We start from the raw sequence: 26,979 nt of genomic DNA, 5'->3' as shown, positions 1-26,979 counted from the left end.
CAAGGTCAGAGATTACTTAAAATTAAAACTGATCACAGGACATTCAAACAAGGGCTCATTTTCGTTTTCAAGCTCTTTTCAATGGCATTGACTTTGCTGAATAATAATAAGGAAAATGTTTTATTTATTTATTGATTGATTGATTTGGTCACGCTACATGAAGCTTAATTTAATTTATGGCTATTGACCTCATAGTAAAGTACCTGAACAGCCCTTAAAACCTCTTGTTCAGTGACAGACATCCATATTTGATCAACTGTAGATATTTGCTGGCATCTACTGGACGACGTGGCTCCAACTGTAGAGAGGGACAAGTCTGCGTAAACTAAAATGTCCACTGAGTGGCAGCAGAGTAAAAATATCGTCCCAAAATGGCGAACGAAGAAGACCCAAGGATACGTCACTTCACGTTGTGTTCCGCTACTTCCCGTAAATACAGTACAGTACAACAAAACGCTTATATTTAGCCATGCTGTGACAAACCCGATTCTCTTGTTTGAGCTGTTCAGTTCACCAAAAGCTTCATCTGGATCCTGGTATATGTGGCGTAACTTCGCCATGTTTTGACGGGTTGGTTTGACTCGCGTAAGTTTGAAAAATCGGCGCCTTGCTAATGGCTGTTGTCGCTCAAACATGTTCATTGTTGGTCGCTGTGTACTTTCTCTTTCAAATTGTCATGTATCTAACCAATTTATGGGAAAAGAGTCATATTAAATAGCATGTTTTGTAGCTATTTGTAGCGCTAATAAAGCTAACTATTGACAAAGTTTGTATTCCCACTATTGTTCAGCTACATGCTAACCTCTAGACCTTTATAATATAATCAAAACATGTGAATGGATTGTAACTGATACATTTGAATGATCCTTGTGTGTGTAGGTCTATGGTGTCCCTCATGGAGGCTTCCACCAAGACGGGCAGCAACCAGGTGGCTGATGTGGTCTTTGTCATTGAGGGCACGGCCAATCTGGGGCCGTACTTTGAATCCCTCAGGAAGAATTACGTACTTCCAGCTATTGAGTAAGACCGTCTGAATGACATTTGCTATATGCTCATGCATAGATGCAGATAATTCATGCAATTCACGTGTTACTGCAGGTATTTCAATGGAGGACCGCCAGCGGAAACAGACTTTGGAGGCGATGTGAGTGTTTTTGCATCACTTTTGTATTGTATTCTATTCTATCTATCTATCCAGCTATCTAGCTATCTGGATGGATGGATGTATATGACTGTCTCTCTATCTATTAGTGCTGTCAAAGTTAAAGCGTTAACTGATTAATTAATCACAAAAAAATATCGCATTAGTCATGAATTAACGCAGATTAATCGCACTATTAATTTTGACCATAGAATATCCTTTAGCGTGACAGCGGATGGCTACGTTTAACGTAGCACAGGTTGTTTGAGCAATAAATATAATTACATGCATTAAAGTAAAGCTTTTAATAAATGTTAGCCTATGACATTTAGAATATTTGTTCATGTCAAAATATTGGGGTCATTTTTTCCCCATTTTAAATTATGCAAGTAATTCATTGATTAGAAATAGAGGAGGATGAGCGTGTGCAGTGGATCAAAAAATGTTAAAGATGTCCTCATAACATTAAATGTCAAAAGAATTAACACATAACCCGGTGCTCTTCAAATTTGGCGGGAAAAATATTGATAAAAAAAAGCTTTTTTTATTAAGTAATTATTCATGATTAATCAAGATTCTAAAATATGATTAATCTAATTTAAAAAATGTAATCGTTTGACAGCTCTAATATATATATATATATATTATTGTATTCTTATATTCTAAAACCCGTAATAAGCAGTTTGATCATTTACTGTTTGTACAGGGATTACCAGGCTGTGAGGTACGCACCCTAGGGGGGAGATTCTCTTTAACTGAAGGCGTTATACTCTTTAAAATGGCACATTGTGCTAAATCCATGGTTGAACTGTTTTAAAATTACCATAGATTCATTAAGGAATGTATAGACTAGCATTTGCATGTGAAGTGGTCACATTTAGTGAAATAGAAGTCTTACTAAAGTCTGAAATTGGCATGCTTGGTCTGCAGCCACAGCGGATATTTTAGAGTAGTTTGCATCAAGTATAACTCACAATTTAAATGTGTTGACCTCTTTCCTCTCTAAAAGGAAATTTGCAAATCCATTAAACATGATGCCTTCACTGGCTATAAACAGACTTGTGAAAGGGTGTTGCACCAACCCTGTCAAGATGTTAAAAGGGGTAGCTTTAGTTCTTTATTTCTGTAATAACATTTGGAAAACAAAAGACAGAAGTGCCCTTTTTGCTTATTCGGTCGGGGCAAGTAAAAGGTTAATTGTACTGAGCAGTAAGTAGACAAATCAAGATCATAAACGATTGCTTACAGTTGCTTGGAACAGAGTAAAATTAATACCTGAACCACACTGTGCTTCACCATGACCATATTATCTTCTCACATGTAGCAGCCTGCTTTGCAACATTTCCATGATAGTGTTAATTTCTAGGCTTTTTTTCCCCTTTTACATCTTCCAGTACGGGGGGACTCAGTACGGCCTGGTGGTGTTCAACACAGTGGACTGCGCTCCTGAATCGTATGTTCAATGTCACGCTCCCACCAGCTCGGCCTTCGAGTTTGTTTCCTGGATTGACAGCATCCAGTGAGTTCACCTTTTTTTCTCCGCTATGTGCTTTAGTTAACAGTGAGGAATCTCACGTGGGGGGGAATTCATCGTCATCGAAATTTCCGTCAACCTTGCTTTCACGATGTCCAATTTTACATTATTGAGTTTTAATACTATCTCTAAATGAGGGGGGGGGGGGGGGGGGCAGCTCAATGTATTGGCTGCAAAGTGGGAGGAAGTGGTGAAATCAGCAGGCAGGATTCAGTTATGTGACTCGGCGGCACCAGCCGTGAGTAAGACGTGACAATAGTGTTCGCAAGTGAGAACATGGAATCAAAGTCTCGTCTCAGCGACTAATTCAATAGTAATTTAGCAAAACTTAAGTCCACGTACCTATCCTGGAAATTATTCGGGGTTGACAAGACCAAAATAACATCATAACGTGTGCCGGAAAACGCTCGCTGTAAAAAGCACTTCTGTTCCACCACGGACGTGATTTTGCGACTCCACAGCACGACTACCACTAAAGAAAAGATAAGTAAAGCTGACGAACACAATCAGAAAACCCACAACGCGTTGAGCTAATACACACGGTATCATTGACAAGCAAGTAAGCATTGGCGAGTTCTCACAAACGCTGCCATTATGCATGCAAGTTGACCGGATGTTCCATATTGGCTTAATACTCCGTTTTTACACGCTTGTACTCCGCATCATAGCTACATTTGTGCCTATATCACGTGTATTATGTACAAGACAATTTTCGAAATTGTCTGTCAAAAGATTGCGGCTACATGTTTTGTCACTACGAATTATATGCAAGATGCTCTCTCTTACAGTATGTTCATTCTATTACCATCAAATCACTATATATCAAATATTTTTTTTCCATTCTGACTGCTGTAGTAAACAACTTTTGTCGTTCTGATTGTTGTAGTAGTGGGCAGTGGTGGACCAGTACTTGTTGTAGCTCAAAATGTGATATCTATTATATGGAATAATAAAAGACACTTCATTGACAAAGATTGAGAAAAATCAATGAAAACACCCTGTATAGCCTAGACATAATAATGAAACTGTCATTGTTAAATGTTGCCATAGAATATTGTTGTGAAATGTTTTGCAGAAGATTTATTAGGCAAATTAAAATATAAACAAGAGCTGCTGTTCAGAAACGCAGTCTATGTATAATTATTCTGCGAAGCGAGTGCAGATTGACAAGATTATTTTTGTAGAATATCGTCAAAATATCGTTACGAGTTGTTGTTTTTAAAATATCGATATATATATTTTTTTGCCCATATCGCCCACCCCTAATCTCAAGTGTTCACCTACTTTTATGTGCAGATTCATGGGGGGAGGAGCGGAGAGTTGTAGCCTGATAGCGGAAGGCCTCTCAGTAGCCTTACAGCTCTTTGACGACTTCAAGAAGATGCGGGAACAAATGTGAGGCTCTTCACACAAACTGTCTGGTTACATACACATTGTACAATTGTACAATTTACATATAGCTGGCATCGGCCTGAAACCTCGTAAGTCACAATTTGGTAACTTTAATATTTTTTCAAAAATCTATACTCTCGGTCAGTCCACACGTGTGAGTGTTATTTTTTTACAAATTATTGTTGACCAATCTTAAGTAGGGAAAATGGCTTGCTCTCTCTAATGATGCAATTTTAATGGTTGAACAAACATGCCATTTTTGGGGTCTCCTAAAAAAGTGACCATTTTGGAGGTACAAGGTTTCGGCCCGACGCCAGTGATAAGAAATAAAAGCAGTTATAATTAAGAATAAAAATACAATTTTAAATTACAATAACACCCAACCATGTCCAAAGTCACCTTAAAAAGTCAAGCTTCTAAGCAAAATGGCGTCTTTTAAGGCCTGAGATTTTTTTTGACTTTTTAAATAAATACTGTAATGCATCTAGAATGAAACGGATAGAGCAGTAATAAATATGAAATGCATGTTAAAAAATTGGTGAGACTTTTCAGGCGTGGCTCTTTGAGACGTTTTCAAAGTAAGTATTCTAAAATTACATCCATGAACTATACAAAAATACAGTTATACCTAATAGAATAAATAAATACTATTATAAGTAACGTTAAAAATTGTCCTTAAAAAAATCAAGATGATCCTATCCAAAGGAACCCTAAAATGGCCACATCAAACTAAATTGGTGTTTTGTTTTTTCAAGCTGTGGATTTCTGGCATTTTATTTGATAAATCAAAATTAAATTAACAGTTGAATACATAAAATAATAATAAAATAAGAAATAATATAGTAGTGAGAAAAGGTTTAAACAAACACATTTATCTGTGACTTGGACAGTCCTGGCAAAAATGAGCCTAAAATGCCAGACTTTAGAGCAAAATGACAGACTTCTACTTGTCTGTTAACGCTCGGTTTAGTGACACTTTTTTTGTGCATCAATTCGTGATAAACATGCCGACCAAATGTTGTGTTGCTAGTCAAACTGACTTTAAGGACTGAATTGTCCAAACATTCGCATAACATTGGTATTATGTAACGTTTCTTCTACCATCACCAGAGGTCAGACACACAAAGTGTGCGTCCTGCTGTGCAACTCTCCGCCGTACTTGCTTCCTGCTGTGGAGAGCGTTAGCTACACAGGCTGCACTGCCGACAACCTGGTCAAAATCATCAGAGATGTGAGTTCTCCCAAACACTTGTGATGTTTGCATTTGAGATGATGTTCACGTCAATGTATTCTTCTCAGAGAGGAATCCACTTCTCTGTGGTGGCTCCGAGGAAGCTGCCCGCCCTGAGAGCACTGTTTGAGCGGGCGTCTCCAGTAGGGGGTGTTGTTGAGCCCCATCCAGACTACAGCCAAGACATGGTGCTGGTCAGGGGCATTTCGCTGCCTGGTAAATTACACACATGACAAGGATTGTACCCGAGAAGCGACCGCTACAAGGTCCCTATTGTTTCTGTAGGAATTCTTCTTTTTATTTATTTTTTTCCGCCTGTAACAACACCCGAGACATCATCGGGGAAAAAATGTTTAGGTTTTCAACATACTATATGACGGGGGCGGAGTATCAGATTTTCAAAATTCCTTCTTAACGAAGCATTCTTGGTTGTATGTATCACCAAGAGCCACGAAAATATGGAAGCGTATGTAGCGGCCCACAACGTACAAAACATTTTGTCTTTTGTAGCCATATGCTAAACCTAACAGGAAGGTCCCCCAGGGGCGGGGCTTCAACTTTTGGGTTTTAAAATTCTTTCTTAACGAAGCATTTTCGGTTGTGCATTTCTCCAAGATCCACGGAAATTTCAAGGCATATGTAACAGCCCGGGTGGATGACTGGTTAGCTCCTTCGTTCGTCCTCACAGTACAGAGGACGTGAGATCAAGTTTGCATGTTCTCCCCGTACCTGCCAGGGTTTTCTCCGGGTACTCCGGTTTCCTCCCACATTCCAACGATATGCATGGCAGATTAATTGATCACTGGAAATGTAATTTGTGATGCCAGAGATAGTTGCACTTTTATTTTTTTTATACACAATGCCTAATCAAATACTGGGAAATTAGTTTTAAATGGTGTATTCTTTTATACAAAGTATAAAATACTTGGTGAATTAAGAAACGTCTACCATACGTAAAAAGCATTGTTGAAATTTTTCTTCATTTAATTCTTCTTAGCAAGTCAGTGTCCCTTCACTGGTGAGCTATTTTTATGACAGGTCCCAGTTACTTTTACACACTAGCACCTACACAGTAAGGCCAATGTGTTTTTCTCGTTCGTCCGCCCCCTCCTCCATGCACTGCAAGAGAAGTAGAAAAACAAGTTAATTGAATGCAATTAATAACTTCAACAGGCTGCTCATTTAAATAATGCAAAAAAGAGCTCAATAAGGTGACAGACAGTATTAGCGGTTATTGAAGGATTTTTTTTTTTTTTAAACAACCACTTTGTGGAAATTCACTCACCCGGGAAAAGTGACGGAACACTGTGCTATTCTTAGATCAGTGAATGTAAGCTGCAGCAACAATAGTCAGCAGCTCTTAACGTATTTATAAATAGGCAGTTGAGAACTAAATAAATTGCAATATTATCTATCCGCAATTACTATACACAGAACAATATTGTATTATGCTTACTAGATATGCAGATGGTCAAAAGCAGCAAGAATATCAGCAACGTTGAATGTAATTCGTGTATGCACAAAAGCAGTTGAGAATGAAATAAACACCAGCGATATTAACTATCTGGTACTATAATGCATAGTACTTGATAGAATATGCAGATTTACCAAAGTAGCAAGAATAGTCAGAGAATTGTGGGTGATGATTAAACATGACTCAATAAAAATGTCAACACTTTCATCAAAAAAGTAATCAAGTATGCAAATTAAACATTTTTCCATGTCTTGCAGTGTCGTCAGCTGGAGGCCCCGTGCCCCTGAAGCCTGTCCTGCCGCCTCAGACTGTCAATCAGCCTCTGGTCGGAGGCCCGCAGGCTCCTCCCCCCATGAGCGCGGCACATCCTTATCAGGTATGCAGCCATTCACGGCGTTAATTCACAGCGTTTTATGTTTGGCAGCCATTCAGCCGGCGGCGTTTGTGTTGCCGGGGCTAAAATGTTTGACGCGGCTTTGTCTTCTTTTTTAATCTGCCCGCCGGCAGAATCCACCCACCATGACTGCTGCTCAGGTGGCTGCACAGATGGTTGTGGAGGCAGCCAAAGGCCAGAAGAACCGATGTAAGTTACCAGCTGACTGTGTGTATGTGTTTGCCAAGTTTCCACTTGTTTTGTCTTGTTGTCTTGTTCTTGCTTGTGTGCTGGCTATTTAGAGGATGTTCTTACCAGGAGTTACACAAAAGAGCTGTTAATGCACGGGACGGTGTGGCTGATGATTAACAATGCTGAGGCGCATTTTGAGTCTTTGTGTTTTATGTCACTTCATTGCTACAATATTAGGCACTCCTGCACCACCTTTTGCGACCTCTCTGGCGAAAAGCGGAATGGAAGCCAGCGATGGACACACGCCCAGAGTGCCGAGACGTTAATTAGTGGTAGTTTTATTGTGCATTGCTTATCATAAATAGACCCTATCGCATTATCGTGACAAAGTCGTACCTTTTTAGCAAGAAGAAAGCAAGCTGTGGGTCCCATTTCATCCCCGTAGGTTTTTCCACCTACTCCAATATTAACGCTGCTCCATTGTCACCTCCGGGGGACAACTCCCGTTTCGGCCCGATGGTTGAACAAAATGAGCCACCCGGAGACTGACGGACGCACTGTAGTTTTGGTTTATTATTATTTTGAAACAGTTTTATATCCGCTGTCGTACACACTTTTCTTTTTCCCACGGTCTCGTAGAAACACTACCAAACACTTCTGCCTTCCCAGCGCTTCAGCAGAGCGAGAGAGAGATGGCACGCTCCTGACTTCACACTCAGAGAGAAACTTTTAACCCCCGATCATTATTTCACGCTACAGGAACATAGGGGCAACAACCATTGTGCCTCCTGTCCTTAATACAATTCTTAAAACATTAGTGGGTAAAAATATGGTTATTTTAACACTCCAATTTGCGTCAATATTGCGACATGCACCTTTAAATTTTGACTACTGAAATAATTCATGTTCACACACATTTTCTTTTACATTACTTAAAAAAAAATATTAACGGAATGAAAGTAAAAATGGCAATAATGAAAAATAAAATGAATCACAATGAAATGAAAATTAAAATAATTGAATTTAAAATCAATTAAAAATGTAAATACAATATAAGTATTTCACAAAGTAATGGATACAATTTAGATCATAGAGTTATACGTGAAAGTGGAAGTTCAATATAATAATAATGATACTAAAAATGTTTATGAAAGTAATGAAATAATCTGATAAAATCATGTTAGTCCTGTAGCTGGAAATTTTTCATCTGACAAAGTGGGTGCCGAATGGCACATGCGCACACAAGCAGCTTTCTTCATCACAGCACCATCTGCAGCAGATAGTGAGTCACTGCAACTTTACATGGAAATCAGCTATTCTTGTATTCCTTCAACATTTCTTCCCTGATTCAAACCATCAGGACGATTGGGCCTCCTAACTGCACCATCAATCTGGTCCAGGTCTGTCTTCCTTGTGCTCTTGGCAGCAGATTGGAAATGAAAGATTGCTTGAAAGAAAATATTGGCATACATATGGTCGACGTCTGCCTCACTCGGCAAGCTGCTGTGGGAGCAAAAAAACTAAGTCTATCCTAGTGGAGATAGTAGAATGACTAGCAGTGGCTAACTATCCTTCAACTGTCATGCATCTTACACAACTCGCAAAGAGTTAGGGATATTAGGCTTTCTGGTAAAATTTGTGGAAAATGTAAAAAGTTCACGCTACAGTGATATATCATGAAAGTAGGACATTTAAGAAGACGGATGCAAACAATTCATTGCCAGAAAAGTTAACCACAATGGTGGGTACACCGGAACAAAAAAATTCAACGTCTCAATTTGTCAACATGTGCCTTTGAGCATCAATTAGAGCTTGACAACGGCGTCTCGTGTTGTTCACAAGTTGACTCATTGTCTGCTGAGGCATGGCATCTCACTCTTCTTGAAGAGCAGCCCTCAGGTCATTGAGGTTCTGGGGTGCAGAGTTTCCAGCCTTTACATGGGGAGTCAGCTGATCCCACAGCTTTTCAATAGGTTCAGGTCTGGAAAAAGTGCAGGCCATTCCATGTGAGGAACACCAGTCTCCAGCAACCATTCCCTGATGATGCCACCTCCATGAGCTGGAGCATTGATGTTTGTGAATTTTGCCGTTAAACTCCTCGTTCGAGAACAGCAACTTGTGCAAAAAGTACTGAAACATTTAACAGTTTGTGCATTCAAAAGCTTAGAGAAGGTCACTTTAAGTTGACCTGTAAAGGTTTGAATGCATGTTAGGCTCGTCCTGAAATTTCACCTGAAAGCCAAGTATCCCTAACTTTTTGTGAGTACAGTAGTGTATTTCAACAACAGCAACAACATGAGCTAGAAAAAGGAACATATACTTGAGCATGATATCAGAGAGATAAGAAAATCTCTCAACATTTTGCTGAAGGAGGTAAAACTTCTAAAACAACAAAACAAGGAGAAGGATAAACAAATTACTGTGCTTGAAATCCGTGTGGCAGACTTGGAGCAATACTCCAAGATGAACAATGTGGAGATCACCACAAACTGCTTGCGCAAGTGAAGGAATTCTTCTCAAAAGTCAACAATTATGCTGGACTTGCCAACACGGAAACATGATTAACTAACGTCGTCCCTCTCTCCTCCAGTCTCGGGGATGGTCACTGCGGGCTCGCCATTCGCTGGCCAGCCGTCCATGCCGTCGCTATCTGGGGTGAAGCACAACTCGCCCAGCATCTCCACTGTAACCACAGCCGGTCAGTCCCTCATGCCGCAGCAGCCGGGCGCTCCCAACCAGCAGCAGCAGGCGGTGCCGCCACCCGGTCAACCGCCACCCAATCAGCAGCCTCAACCGCCTGCTCAACAGCAGCAGCCGCCGCCGAACCAGCCCGCGCCCCCCACGGCACAGGCTAATATGGTATGATGTTTAAGCTGTTGTGCAAAGTCTGTATACATAGTGACATGGTTATGTGTGTACATATATGCACACACACGTAAATTTGTATTTTTATTTTTTTAAGTCGGGTGTGCAGGCACCACAAGGGAACCCCAATCCAATGGGGCAGCAACAGGGCATGGCCAACAAGATTGTGGCGTGGAGCGGCGTGCTGGAGTGGCAGGAGGTAATTCATTTTGCGAGCTCAAGTGAGATGAGCGTTTTCCCTCTACTGTGATCACAGGCCTGATTGTCGGTAATTATTTTTAAAGTACAGTAACTTCTGGACTATAAGCCGCTACTTTTTTCACTTTCATCCGACCCCACGACTAATACAAAAATGCGGTTTATCCATCAAATCACAAGGTAGCGCACTATAAAAGAAGCGCAAGAGCGTCAGGCAGAGCAAAACAATCCAAGTGAGCCCAAGGAGACAGAACGAGAGTGAGACAATTTGCGCCTTCATTATAGAAAAGAAAGTAGTGGGAACCCGGTGCGGTAACATTGAAACACCTGCAGCATACAGTCGGGTGCGGCTTATATGTATAACAAACTTAATTATTCCCCAAGTTTAGCTAGCGCGGCTTATAGTTAGGTGCACTATATAGTCCAGAAATGACTGTAGGGGTGGGAGAAAAATAAAAATCTTATTTTTTTTCTCTTTTCAGTCATGCAGGACGATTATGATTTTAATCTGATAAACCCCAAAAAAACATTCATATAAAGGTTTCATTAATTCAAAAATAATTCTTGTGCGAAATGTTCAGGCAACTATAATGTATACTGATCCGAAATCAGTTTTAACATAAACTCAACATTCGTTGTTTGTGCTTAAATGCCACAATTAAGTATTTGGTAGCTATTGTAAACATGTTTTGTTTCAATTCACAAAAACATTTGATTGGAACTGAACATAAGAACAACAGCTTTTAATAATTCAGAAGACAAAACTCGATTTCACGATTTGTCAAATTTTTAAGGAATCGATTTTTAAAATGATGAGTAATTGAATTAATTAGATTTATTGCCCAGTCCTAATTTAAATTGTTGCTTTCTGGCCTCCCTTGATGCATAATCTGCCTGACATTGTATGAGACATTTTCAATTTCAGGTTGGCCTCCCCAATAAAAAAAAAAAGAAGCAAATAACATGCTGCAGCATTAGGAGGAGTTGGCACGGGACTTCCCAGCATGCCTAGATGTAAACGTTGTTGGGAATTAGTGTTTTTTGCCTGCCTTCAAGGTCGAATCAGTTGTGGGCGACGGTTGAAGCTGAGTCAGCACGTTTGTCATCAGTGGGTGTCTGATGGCCTTGGTGGCTTTTTTTTTTTTTTTTTTGAAGACGTGGCAAACTCACACCTCTGACTCTAGTCAACTTCGTCTGTCACGCTGACGACAACTTCGACGAGCTGCTGTGATTGCTCATTGATCCCATATCGACGCCCTAAAGATAAATGGCGGCTTTTCCGGTGGGAAGTTATCACGTCTTTTTTTCCTATTATGACATATTTTCAAAAGTTAATTTGTTGTAATCACCGTACCTGTTTGAGGTCATCGCAACACAGTGTCCCCAACGGATGGACACGGAAGATGGACTGCAGGGAGAGTCTTTTTTGGGATGAGATTATTTACACGCCATCAATTCGGTGTCATCAGACGTTAGGAGAGCTGCCTGTCTCGGCGGCAAAACTTGCAGACCTCAAGTGTCACCAAGAACAAAAGCTGGATGCACAGTTATTTCTTTGCCTTTATATTCTGAGGGGGTCAGGATGAGATAATTAAATTGTTTACGTGATGTGTCTATATTCATTTAAAACAAACAAAAGCATAACATTAAAGAAAGGCAGCAGAAAGTGTTCTGAGTAACCGAACTGTTTTAATGACATCTAAAATAAAACTGCGTCGTAGCAGTAAATATGAAATTATTCTTTTTTGGAAACGAAGTAGATGTGTGGCTGGCTGCACTTCCTCTCCTTTACCTAATATATTAGTGAGCTGTGTAGGAAAAACTTTTATAAAATTGTAAGGAAACATACTACAATATATTGACTCATTCTATAAATGAACTGACTTCTCACGTCGACCCAAAATAGAAAGTGTCGGTGATGTACCTTGTCGAATTATCTCGTGAAATCTTTCACCTCGTGACTTATCATATCGGAGCGGGTGTGAGAAGAAAAGAAACAAAATTATGTTTGAGTTGGACTGTGGGTTCATGCTTTTTTTTCCTCTTGCAGAAGCCCAAAGCCTCCTCCATGGATTCCGCCACCAATCTGACACGCTCCCTGCCGTGTCAAGTGCAGGTTAACCAGGGGGAGAACTTGTGAGTGGATCGGTCGCTCTTTTGCCACCTTTCGTCTTTCCTTTGTCGCTGACGTGTTTGTCGCCACAGAAACACAGACCAATGGCCACAGAAGCTCATCATGCAGCTGATCCCGCAGCAGCTTTTGGTGAGCTGCTTTCATGTTTTTTTGTTTTTTTTTATTGTGATGGCAGCTCATTTGTTGTATTTTGACTATTTGTCTTTCTCTCTCTGTGTAGACGACATTAGGTCCCCTGTTCAGGAACTCTCGAATGGTTCAGTTTCTCTTCACCAACAAAGACATGGAGTCGCTCAAAGGCCTCTACCGCATTATGGCCAACGGTTTTGTAAGTTACAAGATGTGGCATCAATCCAATGCCAAGTAAATTTCAGAGCTGGCATCATTGATACCAGGACTGATACTTTTTAAAAAGCAAGGTGGCTCCATCATCACATTGATAAATTTTAATGAATAAAAAAAAAACAATGAATGAAAAAGCAAAACAGTGTAAGTAAAATGCATACCATAGCACTTTGAGAACTCCTGGTGCCATGCCTGACTGTTTGTCCAAAATTAATCTATTTTGTCAGGCTGCCAGCATATAAAGTGTGCCGAGCCATATTTGCCTTTTAAACTGCCTTTAAAAAGTCAGGCAGCTCTTACCAGTCTATATTGGGCACTTGCTTAACTGCAAGCAATTCGCTGCTAACGCTGGCAACAGGCGCCGTATTACAATAACAGCGTAATTAATTAGATTTTTTTTAGCATCCTTAATTACTGATTGAACATGATTTCAAAATGTGTTGTAGGGGTGGGAATAGTTTGTGATGCCAATATAAACTTAAAACAGGGCTCCGACTAGCCTCCAGTCGAGAGGACGAGTCAAGTCAGCCGCCATGCGCTGCTCGGAACTACTTCAAAATATATGCGCACCAAGACATTGATGTAATGGGCTGTCCAGTCCCTTATTATTTTTCACGCTGGTGTATCAATTGTTGTGGAATTTTCAGTAGTTAGGTGAGATGAATGAAAAAGTCTGGAAAACAAATATACCCAAGTCTTACAGAGCAGTCGACAAGAAGTGATCTGTGAGAGGGTGCACAGTAAATTATCATGGGAAGATTTTTATGCAGCCTGGTTAGGTTTTGGGAGGTGAAAGGGAAGGGTCAAAACCGTAATTTCTGGACTATAAGGCGCACCTGACTGTAAGTTGTGCTAGCTAAATTTGGGAAATACTCTAGTTTGTTACACATATAAGCCGCACCTGACTGGAAGCCGCAGGTGTTTTAATGTTACCGCACCGGGTTCCCGCTACTTTCTTTTCCATAATGAGGGCGCAAATTGTCTCGCTCTCGTTCTGTCTTTCTTACTGTGTTTGTTTTGCTCTGCCTGACGCTCTTGCGCTTCCTTTTATAGTGCGGCCCTTTTAGCCGCAGTGACGAATGCAAGCGAAAAAAGTATAGCAGCTTATAGTCCAGAAATTACTGTAGACAGGAAAGCAAGTAGTCTGTTCCGAGCAGGCTTATCTGTCAAGGTCACTTCGATATTGTTTCATGTACAAGAAGTGAAGAGCCCATTGTTAAAGAAAATACAGGCGTCCACAATACAGTATGAACTTATGTTAATGCCTGCTAAATAATTATTTTCCATAACACCATACATTGAGAACATTTTGTTTCTACTTTATTTGACCAAGCTGCTAACCTTTTCTCTTCTGCTTCCAGGCCGGCTGTGTCCATTTCCCACACACCACCTCACCATGCGAGGTGCGCGTCCTAATGCTGCTCTATTCCTCCAAGAAGCGCATCTTCATGGGCCTCATCCCCAATGACCAGAGCGGCTTCGTCAATGGTATCCGACAGGTCATCACCAACCACAAGCAGATCCAGAGTCACCGTGCGGTGAGTGCTAAGTGTAGGGTGGGGGGTGGGGTGGGGTGGGGGGGGTGTAAAGTCCTCTAGTGGAGTAGAAAGATGATGATGATGAGGAGTTGGCGTAGAGGAGTGCCTGGGGAGTTGACTGGTGTTTAAGCTGCATTGCTATTGACGTTTCATTCAGGCAGGCACTCAAATGCATCCTTGCAAGAGGCTAATGGCACTAGTGTTAGCTCAGTGACACAAGCTCTCATCATCAAACTACAGGGTTCGTACGGGTGCTTAAAAACCTTGAAAATGCTTGGATTTTAATGTTGTGTTTTCAAGGTTTGAAGTTTCAAGTGCTTGAATTTTGGGTTAAGTGCTTGTAAATGCTTAAGTGTTCATCATATTTCTTGGCAGTCTGACTCAGTTAGGGGTGAAACGAGTCCTGAGTAAATAGAGTACTAAAAAATCCCGCTTCATGTGCTCGTTTATTTAGCAATCTGCAGGCAGGGCGGCCTCTCAAAGTCAAATTCAAGCTAGCAGCTGCTATGATTGCTTCCTCGGGTTAATTTCAGAATCAAAGACTCCCAAGTCATCGTTGTCCATAAAGTGTTATTTATGATGATTTTATTTAGAATTTCCCACCGCGGTGCGAATAAACAAACGTTATGTGGCCGGCTTGTCTTTGTTGCTTTCATGGAAACGGTAGCTTGCTAGACTCCAGCGTGGGCCGCTGTGGCCGAGCCGCCGAACGTGGGGTTGACACAGAGTGGACGACCGAGGCTTCGATGGCCCATCAAAGTACGTCGCCATGTGAAAGTGCTATGCAAAAAAGATTGGGCACCGGACCGCTGCTCATAGTACTGTGCTCAAACAGCTTTTAGCTGCCATGTGGATGAACTCAAACGGTTGTCAATTAAGGTCCACAACAACATGCTCAATATTTAGCTCAAATGTGCTAAATATGAATTTAATGTTTTCTTTTTTTTAATATATATATATATATATATATATATATATATATATATATATATATATATATATATATATATATATATATATATATATATATATATATATATATATATATATATATATATATATATATATATATATATAAATCAGTAAATTGCATTGCCACTTTTGTGGCCCTTGTATAGTTTGTTCTGAAAGCTGATAAAAATGATAATCAGTCACATCAAAATGACGTCTCCAAACATTTATTCACTACTTAATCAAGATTCGCACAAAAACATGTCTACAGTGTCCATTTTTTTCCCTTTTATTTTTAAACTGTGCTGACATTATGAGCAAAAAATAAAACACTATTAGCCGTTCTTAGAACTCCTAAATCAGGACAAATTTCTCTCTTCCCTCCACTGTGGTAGATATAAGAACATTGCTAGCATGAAGACCACGGGTGCTGCTGACTCTATTCATAAAAAAATATTTTAAAAAAAACACTAAACAACAAAAAATTAGCAGCAAACAAACAAAGCAAAAATATATTTTAAAATGAATACTCGAGTACTCTATAGCATTTTCAGTCGAGTATTCGAATCCTGAAATACTTAATATAGGCTAATTATAAAATGGAAAATAAATAAGTTTCCATAAAAATTAAAGCTACTTGATCTGTTGGCTTTGCATGCGCCTTTACGTTAGATTGTTGTCTTGCATCCCGTGCCGGGAGGTTTTCGTTTTAATGAACATTGGCGGGAAAATGAAAAAGACCAACTTTGGATAAAACATAGACCAAAGCCACGTGGAGCTTGCTGCAAAGTATGCAAAAAGGAAAATCAACTTTTCGCAATCGGAGAGTCATCTGTGTCGAGTAATATAAAGTAAGTCACATAATTACTAGCCCTACAAGTTAACTAACGTTAGCTAGGATAGGTTTGTGAACCTTTTGGTACATGCCAGATCTAAACTGCGAGATGTCAATCAGAGCTATCCATCCATCCATCCATCCATCAATCTTCTTAATCGCTTGTCCTCACAAGGGTCGCGGGGGCGCTGGAGCCTATCCCAGCTGGCTTCGGGCAGTAGGCGGGGTACACCCTGAACTGGTTGCCAGCCAATCGCAGGGCACACAGAGACGAACAATCATCCGCACTCAGAATCACACCTATGGACAATTTAGAGTGTTCAATTAACCTGCCATGCATGTCTTTGGAGGAAACCGGAGTACCTGGAGAAAACCCACGCAAGCACGGGGAGAACATGCAAACTCCACCCAGGAAGGCCGAAGCCCGGACTCGATCTCACGTCCTTTGCACTGGGAGGCGGACGTGCTAACCAGTCGGCCACCGTGCCGCCTTCTATCAGCGCTATATTACATATTAATTACGCACAGTTATAATGGGCTATAAAAGAAAAAAGTAAGCATTTGTCAATGATAATTTATAATGCTCAGAAGAACTTCACTCAACTAAAAATCTAAGCTTGTTGGCGCATATGATGTAAGGTAAACAGTAGGGGTGTAATATACGCGAGTGTGTTAATACGTTTCTGTATGGCATGTTCGAATTCGGTCTACTAGTGCAGTGGTTCTCAAACAAGATCCTCGAGTACCCCTTTCCAGCCTGTTTTCCATGTCTCCCACAAGCAACACAGGTGTTTCAAACGATAAGCTAATCAGCAAGCTCTGCATGAAGCCTGATAACGATCCTCAGCTGTGTTGGCATGGGAGACATGGAAAACAGCCTGGATAGGGGTTCTTGGGCTGAGGACTGGGGCTGAGAACCAGTGCACTAGCGTACCGTATTCTCATTAAATTTATTAGTGGAAGCTGACACGCCGTGGAAACAAAGTTAGTAGGCGAGTTTTCACACGGACGCTATTGAGTGCCGCACGCGCTTGAGGTGGGAGACAGGCAGGCACAGAAAAGACGGCCATCCGAAGGGTACTGGAAAAAACTAGAACATTTATCTTGAAAGTCTTTAGAAAGTGCTTGAATTTGGTGCTAATACTCCTGCTTACCTTTTAGGATTTCAAATGTTTTTGTTATTATAAAGGTCAGACTTTTAATTACGTGGGGTGGGGTGGGGGCAGCCCAGCAGAAGAGTTTTTAGTATTTATTTATAAAATATTTGTCATGCTTTTTAAACTTCAAAGACCCTGTAAAGTGTATTTAGAGATATGTTTCTAAATACGAGAACTCACATCAACAATTATCCATCCCAGTTCTGTCTACTCCCTGAAAATGCACCTTCCCCTTGGATAGGCCGCTGGCATGACTGCACTAGAGAGCCTTGTTGATGCCCAGGAGTATGTGCATGTAAGGCGAGTGAGGCTTAAATGCGAAGAGTGTGTTTGAGTTTGGAGCTTGCGTGGCTCCTTTGGAGTGGAGTGCCTTGTTGTCCGCGACGACTTGGCGTGATATTTTCCAGAAACCGAAGGCTTTAATTTAAGCAGATGCATTTTTGCAGCTCTAAAGATGAAGCTCGAAATATGCCTGACGGAGTAGCATCAATTTATCCACATCAGATTAGAGCCATTTGATTGATAGTTGGGGGGGGGGGGGGGGGGGTGGGATTTCAGCACATTCAGGGGATATGCCCACAGCATTTGTGAGCGGTGAGAAATGAGATTTGCTAGATTTTTGACGGTTTTGACGGTCAGTAGGAATGCAACCTAAGAGTTTTTCCTCATTTTTAAGAGCCCCGGAATGTACCAAAATGACCCAAAAATGGACTCTTCAAACCAATGGCAGACCTCCTGTGTCTTTTCAGGCCAGGTTTCGGCGCCTAATAAACGGTTACGCAGTACGCGTGAAGCCCAGTCCTGTAGTTAAGCAATGTTGAAAATGATAAGATTCGACAAAGCTAAAGTTGGACTGCCATGAATAATAGAGAGCGGGTAGCGCAGATGTCACATATATTACATGAGACATGCCGTACACACAGTGTGCCAATCTGCAGGGACGCAGGAAGAGTCCCCTTTCTCCCCCACCCCCACTTCCCCCTGATGGAGGTAAATCCACTTCTTCTGCCTCTCTTTGGATACAGTCCTCGAACTGGAAAGTGAAGCCTAACATCGGGCATTCGTGAATGAAACATGTCTTTGTCCTCATTATCGACCTTTCATTTGGTTTTTACATAGCCTGCTAATTTTTAATCTTTTTTTTTCTTAAATAATACAGCCACAGTCATTTTCATTTAGCATGGGTTAGATTATTTTGTATTTCAGTGGGTTCTTAATAGATTTTGTCCTATTGTGGCAAAATCTGAACCACTTATTCTAGGACAGGTGTACGGCCATGAAACTTTGAGAATTAGTCATTGTGTGTGGGGATGAGCTTGGCAGCCAAAATGAATGTCTTGCCATAAAACACAAAACTCAAATAAGTCAGCTATGCAGGGTCAGAAGCAGGCCAAATGTTTCACTGAGCAATACGAATTACGAAATTTGGTAGGCGTAGTTATCTTGATACCACAAAAAATATTGGCCAGCATTTGTCAATGGCTCTGAATTACTTTTCAAATGTGATGAAATTGGGGTGCAATTCTAAAGTTTGCGTTATCAAGAAAAAAAAATACTGTAATACAAAAACTATACTGAGACTGAATTATGCATTGCAAATAGCAGTAACATTTGTTCAATCATTAAACAAATGGCTCCAATTTGATGTTCAATCTTATTTCAGCTTTACAATTGCTCGTCTACCCATAGACAACTCTTGTTTCCACCTCGAACTAGCATACAGTCGTGCCTTGAGATACAAATCTAATTCTCTCCATGGTCAAACTCTTAACGTAAAACACTCTTTGCCCATTGGAGTGAATGGAAATGCAATTCATTTTAGTGATGCACAATAACTATGGGCCTGATCATTATTTAACCGATATTGGGGGGAAAATGACATAATGTGTATCAGTCTGATATTGCAAAACACGCTAACCTTGGTCTGGTTACTGCCACTTTGAGTTTGCTGCTGAGATAAAAGGACACGGCTGCACGCGACTTCAGAAGTAATGGTGAGACATTTGTTAACACGACTTGGCGACTGAATACAATTATAGGTTGTACACACACAACCAGCAGAAGTCTCCTCAACTCTATAACTATATATATTTATATTATATTATTGAAACTTGGGTTAAGAATTTTCACTAGTGCGCGCAACGCTTGCTGAGTCCCATTCACTTGAATGAGAGCTGCAGCGGCAACCTTCGTTGTTGGATACTAAAATTTGTGTGGACTTAACATTGGAGTACAGTACAAATTGACGAACTCCAGCGACTTTGCACGTTTTCAACACCCCGGACAAGATGGCGCAAACAGCGGGGGACCTCCATGGAGTGCTAGTGGCTCTGGGTGGCGCGGTAGGCGGCGGAGGCAACGTAACAAAGGCTGGGCAGCCGAGCCAAGGTACGGCTCGCTTAGCTAAATAGCTAATAGCGAGGATAAGTGGTTCAGAAAATGGATGAATGGATAGATTGTAAATGCTATGACATTGCTGTATACAAACGGCCACGGCTCGTTGAAGTGCAGCTACGGTGAGTAATATTTTTATTTTTTTGTTTTTATTTTAGACCTTGAAAATGTCTTCACATGAAAATGGCCAGTAACGCTAAAATGTTTAGGGTCCTGCATTTATTTAAAAATATGTGTGTGCAATGTACATTGTTGAAATGTCAGTGCAAAGTAAATAATTTTGTGAGTGATTTATGTTTATATTCTAAAATACTAGTGGGAGTGCCAACAAAACACAACCAACTTAATAGAGCCTTTGAGATTGCTCATCGCCTCACTGTCTAAAAGAACAAGACAGAAAGTAGCAAAAACAACTATGTCGTTGATCACTTTTTTTCATCCATTCATTTCATCCTCCTACCCCGCTACATTAGTAGGTAGCAAGATTGAAATGTTTTATTTTATATAACAGAAAAAAAGTTATCAATATCGGCATCAGTGTGGAGGAGCAGGAAGTTATCAGCATCGGTGGAAAAAACAGTTATCGTACATCCCTAAAATTTCTTCAAGCCTCTCCAAAAGAACAACTGAAATTTGTCATAAGTATTTCTCTGTAATGTATACTTTCACAAAACATAAAATAATAAATTACAGTAATTAAATAGATATATAAAGAATTCATGATTAATGAATGTCTTCTGTTGTGTGTGACTTGGCCACGGGGGGGGGGGGGGGGGTGTTAATTCTCTCATCAAGACACAAACAAAGAAGATTTCTGTAAGTCACTCCGTAAACATCTGTAATGCTGTAGTTGATTTTCGCAGAGAATACAAATATGCTTGTATTGTATTGTCCACCTGTTGTGTTTGTCTGTGTACATATGAGTGGATACACAATTTGTGTTTAAAAATCCGTTGCTTGAAGAATTATAACACCGCCAAAATCGGCCGTACGATTGCTCGTATTTTAAAAACTTAAGTTGGGTCTCACTCTCAGGACACCTATTGTAAATATAATCTTAGACAAGTCCCCCCAACACCCCGCCCCTACCCCTGTATATTGACTCAACATGCTGTACCGCAAAATAATTCACAATACGGTATTATCCTCATTCTGTTTGTCTTGCTTGTTTGCAAGGGTTGTTGTTTAGTCATCCTGCTAATTTTACATCTGGACAAAGTGTGTGTGCGTCTTGAGCATTTAAAGCAGCAGAACACATGAAACAATAATGATGATTTTTTTTTTTCTCGTACTCTCTCTCCCACCGCCTTTTGTGCATCATCACATATTCAGTGTTGCATCGCTAATGAAGGGCGCCACGGCTGTAGAAGTCCTGAGGCGTAATTAAAATTTCAATTTGCACCAAGTCGCCAGGATGGGCTGGACGGGACCACACGCTCCTCTTAATGCGTGACGCTTTTCCCTGGAAAGTGCGCCGACGTCCCAAAGCCGCCACTTTGGGATCTCCGGGTCCGCTTGCTTGTTTGCGCCGCACCGGCATGATTCTTGAGGCTTGCATTCCCGCAGCCCCTGTTAGCTTGCATTTTGCTAGCTAACAGCCAATCACAATGATCAACATTATTCATACTACAAGTGATTGCACATTCATTCAAATCGTATCTAAAAACACGCTTACTTTTTCACAGTTCTAAACACTACTTTTTACCTTGTTTGTTTTGTTCCTGCTTGGAGTGTTTGGCGTTTTATTTCATGAAACCATGTCAGTGATTGGTCTCACAAACAATGACTTCTCAGCCATGTACGGAGCTGACTATAGTGTCAAAAGAAAGCAATGCCGTCGTAATTGAGGTTCAGTATGTTGATCTGTTATAACGCGTAATGGGAGTCAGTAACTAATAACTATAATATTGCAAAAATGTATTAACTCATTATATTACGTTGTTACTGCCTAAATGTAACACGTTACTTTTACAACCCTCAGCACCGCTCTTGAGTCTTAAATTGTAAACCAGGCTTCGGCAATCCTGGTACTTGAGGGCCGGAGTCCTGCATGTTTTAGATGTTTCCGTCCACCAACACACCTGATTCTAAAGATCAGGGTCGTTTTCAGGCTTCTGCAGAGTTTGCCGATGAGTTGATTATATGAATTGGGTGTGTCGGAGAACGGGAACATCAAAAACCCGCAGGACTCTGTCTGATGTAAACATCCATGAAAATTTGACTTTACATACAGGTAAGAATGTGAAGCAGTGATAACTGTAAGAAGTATATTGAAGACATTGACGACTTAACTGATAAAAATAGTTTTTGTTCTGGCAGATGGGCGGCGGTGGCGGTCCAATGCAACCTGGACAAGTCCAACCCAACCAGAACTTCCTCAACCGGCCCCCCGGCCCCATCCCTGTCTCCCACGGCAACGTGCAGCAGCAGGTCGGTAACAACAGCAACAACCCGCATGTGCACATACACACTTGTCTTTGTATCATTGTGGGGACATCTCATTGACATGATGCATTTCCTAGCCCCTTCCCCTAACCCCAACAAAAATTATTGCCTACCCCTATTCCTTACCCTAACCTCAACCATAACCCAATTCAATTCTAAACTCTAAAACCAAGTCTTGACCCTCAAAAAGAGGTGTGAACTTGTGGGGACCACCAAAATGTCCCCCCAATTTCAAATCGGTCCCCACAATGGTAGTTAAACCTGGAAAAAACACGCGTTTATGGGCCCCACAATGTAGCAAAGACAAAGACACACACTGCCTGGTGCTGCTGACTTGTGTGCATGTACTTCCTGCTCGCCTCTTTTAATTAACTCTTTGGTTCTTCTTCAAAAACACCGCCAACACCCTTCCTCCTCCTCCTCCTCCTCCTCCTCCTCCTCCTCCTCTTTCTCCTGTCCAGTCGGTGGTGGTGGGCATGCCCCCTGTTAGTCAGGTCACTATGATGGAGGAGCAGCAGAGACAGAACAACATGGTGAGCGACACATTTTCATATCCAGTGGCGCCTTGAGATACAAGGGACCCGTCTAACAAACTTTTCCAGAGAAGAGCCGCCGTTCGGATTATTTCTTGTTTTGACCTGGAAGCGAAAATACATTTTTATTTTGAAGTTGACCCTTGCAGCGCGTTGCATAGTAGCCTATGAACAACCATTGTGGCGGTTAGCTGGTTTAGGCTAGCTCTCCGCTAATGCTACGGTGGCCGTTGAGATGGTTATTTCGATCAGTATGTCTTTGCACGCAAAAAAAGTCGACTGCAGGCGGCTGCCCTAGAGAACTGTGCTAAGTAAGCTAGCTGATCACAGGCTTCTATATTGCAAGTCAGACGTGGGCAATTCATTTTTATATTGTTGTACTTAAGAAGTAAAAGCAGATTTTTTTATTTATTTAGGTATATGGAAATGACATGTTAACGATGAAACTAACTGGGTTTCATTCTTATTCTGCTTTGCAGCTGCATGCCGACACGCTTAATAACATGCATGTATTCGTAATGAATGTATCAACGGCATACATGTACAGTAATTTCTGGACTACAAGGCGCACCTGACTATCAGCCGCGCTAGCTAAATACTGCGCATATAAGCCACAGGTGTTTTTAATGTTCCCGCTACTTTATTTTCCATAATGAGGGCGCAAATTGTCTCACTTTCGTTCTGTCTCTCCTGATGTTTTTGGGCTCACTTGGTTTGTTTTGCTCTGCCTGACGCGCTTGCTTCCTTTATAGTGCACCCCATTGTGATCTGATGGACAAGCCGCACCTTTGTATTAGCGCCAGGGTTGAATTCAAGTGACAAAAGTAGCGGCTTGTAGTCCAGAAATTACTGTACTTTGTTTATGCAAGTGTGAAAACAAGTGTGACTAATGTAAACTTTGACCTCAGATGAGCATGAGAGCCGCCGGGCCCAACAGCCAGCAGGCGCCCGTCAGCGGGGCGCCGCCCAATCAGGTGACGCAGGGTGGCCAAGCTCCTCCCCAGGGCCCCATCCTGCGCTTAGCCAACCCTGGGGCCAACCCGCAACTGCGCAGCCTCCTCCTCAGCCAGCAACAGCCGGTAAAAACGCCACCACCTAACTTTTGGTGCATCCGTCAGAACTTTGGTGGATGGTCAACTTTGTCATCCCGCTCCTCAGCAGGGAGGCGTGTCCCACATGCCCGGGATGATGACGCACCAGGGACTCGGCCAGCAGATGGTCCACTCGGCGCCGGGAGTGGGCGCTCAAATGCAGGCGCAGTGGAGGCAACCCATGCCAGGTTAGACTCATTCTATAATGCTGCTTAGATTCTTTTTACACTTGTGAAATGTCCGTTTACAGAGTGGTTAACTTCTCGTTGTACTTGGTTCAAAATGAACGTCAGTGGCTTTTTAACATGGTTTTCACTAGTGGTGCCAATGGGTCATCATTGATCGGTGGTCGGTTTCGGATCAGGCCCGATCCACGGATTGGTTGGTGGGGGGGAAACAAAAAACAAAGTGCGCATCCACAGTCGATACCATTCTGACATGTTAAGGAAGCTGAAACATACTCAATGTAACACGCTAACCCTAACTTCAAAATAAAGTTTAACAACTACAGTAATACATTGACGGCAATGCAAATAGCCTTAGTACACTTTTACTTTGAAGTTTGCCCACGTGTTGGCGTGACGGCTAGCTTGGCTTCCCTTTGAGACGTTTCTTTGGCTACGTTCACACTGCAGGTCTTAATGCTCAATTCCGATTTTTGGGTGAAATCCGATTTTTTTGAGTAAGCGTTCCTATTGCCTATTAATTGCGACCCCAGTCTGTCTGCTGTGTGAACGTTATGCGTCCCCAAAGTGACCCGCATGTGCAGAAGAAAATACGTCACTCACAACGTTGTTTGCTGAAGTAAATACGTATGGTCCAGCGTCCTAGTTGTATGTTTCAATTCTGTAAGCTTCATTTGTGAATGAATGAATAAATAAATAAACGTATGGTCCAGCGTGTCGGGGCCACAGACTTTTATAAGTCGCATTTGGGCAAAAAAAATCTGATCTGGCTCGCATTTGCCTGTAGTGTGAACGTAGCCTAAGATCGACATTGTAGTTGCGACCAACATCAACAAAACGCTATCCCGAACTCATGTTCAATCGCTAATTAATTACGCCGTCATTGTTGATACGGCAAAAGTCTTTGACATAAGTGGCTAGCGGCTAGCTGTTAGCATGACCAATGTGCACGACTGTCTGGCTGCCGGCTGGTAAGTCAGTTTGACACCTGGTACCTGACTTAGTCATTTCTGGACTACAAGACACACCTGAATATAAGCCGGTTTAGCTCAATTTGGTGAATACTCGAGTTTGTTACACACATAAGCCGCACCCGACTGTAAGCCGCTGATGTTTTAATGTTGCTGCACCAGTTTCCTGCTACTTTTTTTTTTCCATAATGAGGATGCAAATTGTCTTGCTCTCGTTCTCTCTCTCCGACTGTATTTGGGCTCACTTGGTTTGTTTTGTTTTGCCTGACGCCCTTGCGCTTCCTTTATAGTCCACCCCATTGTGATCTGATGGATAAGCCACACCTTTGTATTAGCCGCAGGGTTGAATGCAAGTGAAAAGAGTAGCAGCTTATAGTCCAGAAATGACTGTGCAGGTACCTTTTCTTTTTCAGTATTCTGGACCAAGGCTACTTTGTAATTCACTCTCCTTAAATTGCACGCTGAGGTCTTTTCATTATTAAAATAAAATAAAATAATGGATAAATAGAACTTTGTCTTCATTCATTCTATAAAACACTTTTGCCCATCAAAAAAAGAAAAAGGATGTCAAACTTGGCTGTTGAGATGATGGGAACACAATTTAAAGCCATTAATACCTTATTTTACATCTGAACCATGTAAAAATAATAATGTTTCTGCCTCATATTGCACTTAAAAGTTGTGTTCCTAAATCTTAAACGCTATATTAAAAAATTTTAATAGATTTTTTTGAATATGGAGAAAGCGCTTTACAAAATAAATGAAGACAAAGTACTATTTATCTTTATCTTTTTCTTTTTTTTTGCTGATCTGACAAACGATCCGATCCGTGACTCAAATCCGTGATCCGATCTGAACCGTGACTTTTGTGATCCGTTGCACCACGAGTTTTCGCCATTCACTCCATGAACTGCGTCATCGTTTCTCATGATCGCAAGTTTTGGTCGAACAATCTTGTACAAACCGTGTTGCCAAGCCGAGATTCACACCCTAATCTTAATTTCACAAAAATAAATAACAGTCTTGGTTCTTGTGTGTGTGCGTGCGTGTGTGTGTGTTTGCATGCAGGTCAGATGCTGATGTCCGGAGCTCAGCGGGGAGTCGTATCCCAACCTGGGATGCCCCAAGTCTCCAGTGTCATGGAGGACGAAATCCTAATGGACCTCATTTAAGGGAACTTTCGGAGCCGGTCAAATCTTGACTTACTTTGGCGCTTTTTGGACCCTTTGTATTTTATTTTTTTGCAGACCTTGGACATAAATGCAAAACAAAAGTGAGCGGGATTGTGTGTGCGCGCGTGTGCGTGCGTCAAGTGATTTGTTGGTTTGATCTATCACATACACACAAGCTGGAAGTGGTAGTGATTCTTCAGTAGTCATGGCGAGCTGTTTAACAATTAATTTCATGAAATAAATGCACTTTGCAGTGTTTTTTTCTATTTGGAGCCAAACGGTGTCAGCGTGTTAATTTTAACTGCTCCAATATGTCGCCCCCTCCCGCCACTCTGAGCCGCCACTCGTGGCCAAGTAGTGCTACCAGATGGCCTCGCTCGGCCGCCAATAGGACCGACCAGGAAGTGAAGTCATCGTCCGTCACCTGGGAGATGGTTGCTAGGATACAGCGACAGTGGGCTCTTGTTTTGCCGGACGCGGTCCCTTTTTTCCTCGACGGACTGTAGGCCCCCTCACTGGGCTCCTTCGCTAGTCCATCTTCTCTAGGGCCCCTTCACGAGGACCAAGCCTTTTTCTCTGCTCCCGTTTGGCCCCTTGACTTGTCCACACGCCACCTACCCCCACTATCTACCTAACTAGGCCCATTTTCTCTCTCCACCCGCTCCCCTCATTAGGCACGACCACTAACTCCTTAGTGGTCTGGATCACTTAATCAGCAGCTGGTCCCTCGGTGCCCGACTCGGCGTCGCTCTTGCCTACCTTCCTCTGTCTCGCCACCTCCGTCTTCATGCCCCCGTCGCTATTAGCGGCTGCGTGTGAACGCCTACG

At 41.7% G+C, this 26,979-nt stretch overlaps 1 protein-coding gene across 3 annotated transcripts; it reads left to right on the top strand.

The window, feature by feature from the left end:
• Nucleotides 1-361: 361 nt before the first annotated feature.
• On the top strand, nucleotides 362-26,423 carry med25 (mediator complex subunit 25). 3 transcript variants are annotated; one of them, XM_086057576.1, is made up of 20 exons: nucleotides 362-585; nucleotides 880-1,020; nucleotides 1,099-1,144; nucleotides 2,536-2,660; nucleotides 3,972-4,070; nucleotides 5,178-5,298; nucleotides 5,367-5,514; nucleotides 7,030-7,148; nucleotides 7,280-7,355; nucleotides 9,928-10,196; nucleotides 10,300-10,401; nucleotides 12,451-12,536; nucleotides 12,606-12,663; nucleotides 12,755-12,862; nucleotides 14,241-14,417; nucleotides 22,074-22,184; nucleotides 22,661-22,732; nucleotides 23,641-23,811; nucleotides 23,894-24,011; nucleotides 26,048-26,423. In XM_086057576.1, the coding sequence occupies exons 2-20, from the start codon at nucleotides 884-886 to the stop codon at nucleotides 26,149-26,151; spliced, it is 2,247 nt and encodes a 748-aa protein (XP_085913702.1). In that variant the 5' UTR covers nucleotides 362-585; nucleotides 880-883; the 3' UTR covers nucleotides 26,152-26,423. The 3 variants fall into 3 exon arrangements, with proteins under 3 accessions (XP_085913702.1, XP_085913695.1, XP_085913711.1); XM_086057569.1 differs by having other exon boundaries at nucleotides 23,891-24,011; XM_086057585.1 differs by lacking the exon at nucleotides 22,661-22,732 and having other exon boundaries at nucleotides 23,891-24,011.
• Nucleotides 26,424-26,979: the final 556 nt, after the last annotated feature.

Source organism: Leptonotus elevatus, chromosome 1, assembly GCF_054856555.1.
Source record: "Leptonotus elevatus isolate MCC_2025b chromosome 1, RoL_Lele_1.0, whole genome shotgun sequence".
NCBI lineage: Eukaryota > Metazoa > Chordata > Actinopteri > Syngnathiformes > Syngnathidae > Leptonotus > Leptonotus elevatus.
Note: the sequence above shows the minus strand (reverse complement) of the source record. Positions and strands in the feature narration are given on the sequence as shown.